We start from the raw sequence: 2,903 nt of genomic DNA on the forward strand, positions 1-2,903 counted from the left end.
ACGACACGTGAAGGGAAGCTAGCCCGCACCAAGAAAACTGGTGACATGACATCGGAAGCAGCAAAGGAATTGCTGACAAGGATTGGTAAGTCACTTTCAATTCATAATGGTAAGTATGTGTTTTATTGTGTGATTAAGTATAGAATAAATGTGTTCTTCACAGGATGCGCTTGAGGAGCAGGCCTCACAGGGTTCCTTTGTTACCCATGGACGTCATGATATACTGACTGCTGCCATTGGGCGACCAGAACACCCTGGTCGTGTGCGTGCTGTAGGAGCCGGTATAACCATCAAACAATACTTTGGATCATCTTCAAGGACCTCCTCCATTGCTCCCGAATACCTGCAACAGTTGACGCAACAAATCAAGGACCAACTAGAGGATTCAATCACAGAAAAAGTCACTCGACGGCTAATGTTATCCCTCAGCCAAATGCAATCACAGGGACTCGCACTGCCTCCTGAACCTGATGTTGGTCCTTCAGCTGCTCGTGTCAGCACAAAGGAGAGTTGTGTTGATCCCTCAGGGAACGATCTAGACACCGGTGACTCATACAAATGTGGGTTGTATATTGAAGAATATCCTTCTCGCCTGGTTGCCCTGGGAAGAGTTTATGAGGGATCTACAACAATTCACAACATTCCTTTGCTGCATGATCAAGTTAAGGTTAGTGTTGAGGAGATTAGAGATGTAGATGCTCCCATTCCTGTACCCACTAAAGAGGTTAAGGTCGTGGGACAGGCTCTTAACACATTCCTTGCTTGGCCGACACATCTAGTCAAGCGTTTATCAGAACAGGTATTTTAGTGTCATTAAATGCTTATTTTTCCAATTAAAATGTTTACTGTGATTAAATTATGTCAATTAATTATGTTGGATAAACAGGGAGCTGTGAGACCCGCGAAACCTGCAGATAGGCCGGATGATGAGGTCGATGATCCGCTATATCTAATGACATTGACCATTCCACAGCTTTTTCTGAAGCCATTGCAGGTTATGTGGGATGCTACCTTGTTTGGCCTATTTAATGAAAACTTTCCCTTGTACATAAAGCATGAAGATCTGTCTGAAATTGCACATGGTGGTCAATGTCTCAGCATATCTGTTATACAGTTGTGGATTCTGTAAGTCAATTTAGATTATTGTTAGTTACCTAATTTATTGTTTTACCTTCATGCATAATTTACTTTGTGTTAACAATAATAGGCATATGACTGAGACAAGTATGCGAGCTGGGAATATCGATGTGTATGGATTCCTCGAGCCACAGTCTATCCAGAGATCTGGCCAATCACAATTTGAATCAGAAAATTACATTAAGAACTGGATGCAAAATTCAAAACGAGATGTGTACCTAGGAGCCAACTTGAATGGGTAACTTAAACTCAACAAATGAATTTAAATAATGTATAATAGTATAATAACATATATTGGTCTCCACTGCAGTGCACATTGGCAAATGGTCGTCATTTTGCCTAAGGAAAATGTTGTCATTTGGTTTTGTTCGTTGCATAATAAGCCAGACAACTAACTCAAAGGCATAATTAATAGGTCAGTGTTGTTTTTTAATATATTTGCATTAGCATTAGTCAGGTAAATCAAAATTTTAAATGTACAATAAGAATCTATGTTTGTATTCAATAGTGCTTTGAAAGGACTTGACGATACTCAACAAAGTAAATCCAAGACTCCTGCTAGGTGGATTGTTGTTAAAGTAAGTTATTTAAACAATATGTTTTCACTTATATTTTAGTATTGTGTAGACTAATTTGTACTGAACGTTGCATATCTAAATTTCATAATGTATTTAGTGTAATAGACAAAAAGGAAGCACTGAGTGTGGGTATTACGTCATGCATTGGATGTCAACTATAATCTTAGGAAATTTCCAGAATAATTGGGAAATGGTAATTTTTAATTCACCAAATTTCATATTATTATGATTGCTAATATATTATTAACTTATGTTTTATTATATCATGCAGTATTTCACTGATCCTAGACCATTGGAACCAGAAAGATTGAAGGCACTTCGCAACCAGTGGGCAAAGTACTATTTGAAAGTGAAAAATGAAACTTAGGATGTTTAGACAATCTTGTAATTGTAGTTTATATTTACTTACTTAATTTACAATTCATGTCTCAACATTAAATATGTTTTAAATTCATAGTAATTAGTAAATTTCTTATTGAATTTTCTGGTAAAAACTGTTTCAAAACAGAATGAAAATTATATGTTGTGTGGTCTGATTTTAAAATTTGCAGGTTATTTTTGGGATTTATTGAAAAAACAGACATCATGTTAAAAATAAATTTCTAAAACAACATCGGTCTTTAAAAAAACTGATGTGAAATGTTACTTACAACATCAGTTTTTTTAAAAACTGATGTTAAATGTCACTTACCTCAACATTTTTTAACATCGGTTTTTAAAAAAACTGATGTTGTAAGTAACATTTCACATCAGTTTTTTTAAAAACTGATGTGAAATGTCACCTACAACATCAGTTTTTTAAAAACCGGTGTCAAATATCACATTTAACATCGGTTATTTTAAAAACCGATGTTACATGTCACTAACAACATCAGTTTTTTAAAAATCGATGTTGATTTATAGATTTATAACTTTTTTTTCTTCATAATTCATATCATATAACATCGCCTATTTAAATAACCGATGTTAAATATCACTTACAACATCAGATTTTTAAAAAACTGATATGAAATGTTACTTACAACATCAGTTTTTAAAAAACCGATGTCACATGTCACATTTAACATTGGTTATTTAAAAAACCGATGTTAAATGTCACTTACAACATCAGTTTTTTAAAAAACCGATGTTAAATGTCACTTACAACATCAGTTTTTTAAAAAACTGTTGTTAAATGTCACTTACAAC

General features: G+C 34.4%; 1 protein-coding gene across 3 annotated transcripts in view; it reads left to right on the forward strand.

Annotated features, from left to right (window-relative positions):
- Positions 1-2,251, forward strand: part of LOC106796113 (uncharacterized) — a 9,108-nt gene extending 6,857 nt beyond the window's left edge. For 2 of the 3 annotated variants that reach the window (XR_005888870.1, XR_005888871.1), the window contains 6 exons: positions 164-799; positions 887-1,125; positions 1,208-1,375; positions 1,448-1,552; positions 1,646-1,715; positions 1,987-2,251. Coding sequence is in view for 1 of the 3 variants with exons in the window: in XM_026125600.2 (XP_025981385.2) it covers positions 416-799; positions 887-1,125; positions 1,208-1,375; positions 1,448-1,532 (876 nt within the window). In the remaining 2 variants the exon portion in view is untranslated. The remainder of the gene's footprint in view (positions 1-163; positions 800-886; positions 1,126-1,207; positions 1,376-1,447; positions 1,553-1,645; positions 1,716-1,986) is intronic. The other variant, XM_026125600.2, reaches the window with a different exon arrangement.
- The last annotated feature ends 652 nt before the right edge of the window (positions 2,252-2,903 follow it).

This window comes from Glycine max, chromosome 15, assembly GCF_000004515.6.
Source record: "Glycine max cultivar Williams 82 chromosome 15, Glycine_max_v4.0, whole genome shotgun sequence".
Lineage (NCBI taxonomy): Eukaryota > Viridiplantae > Streptophyta > Magnoliopsida > Fabales > Fabaceae > Glycine > Glycine max.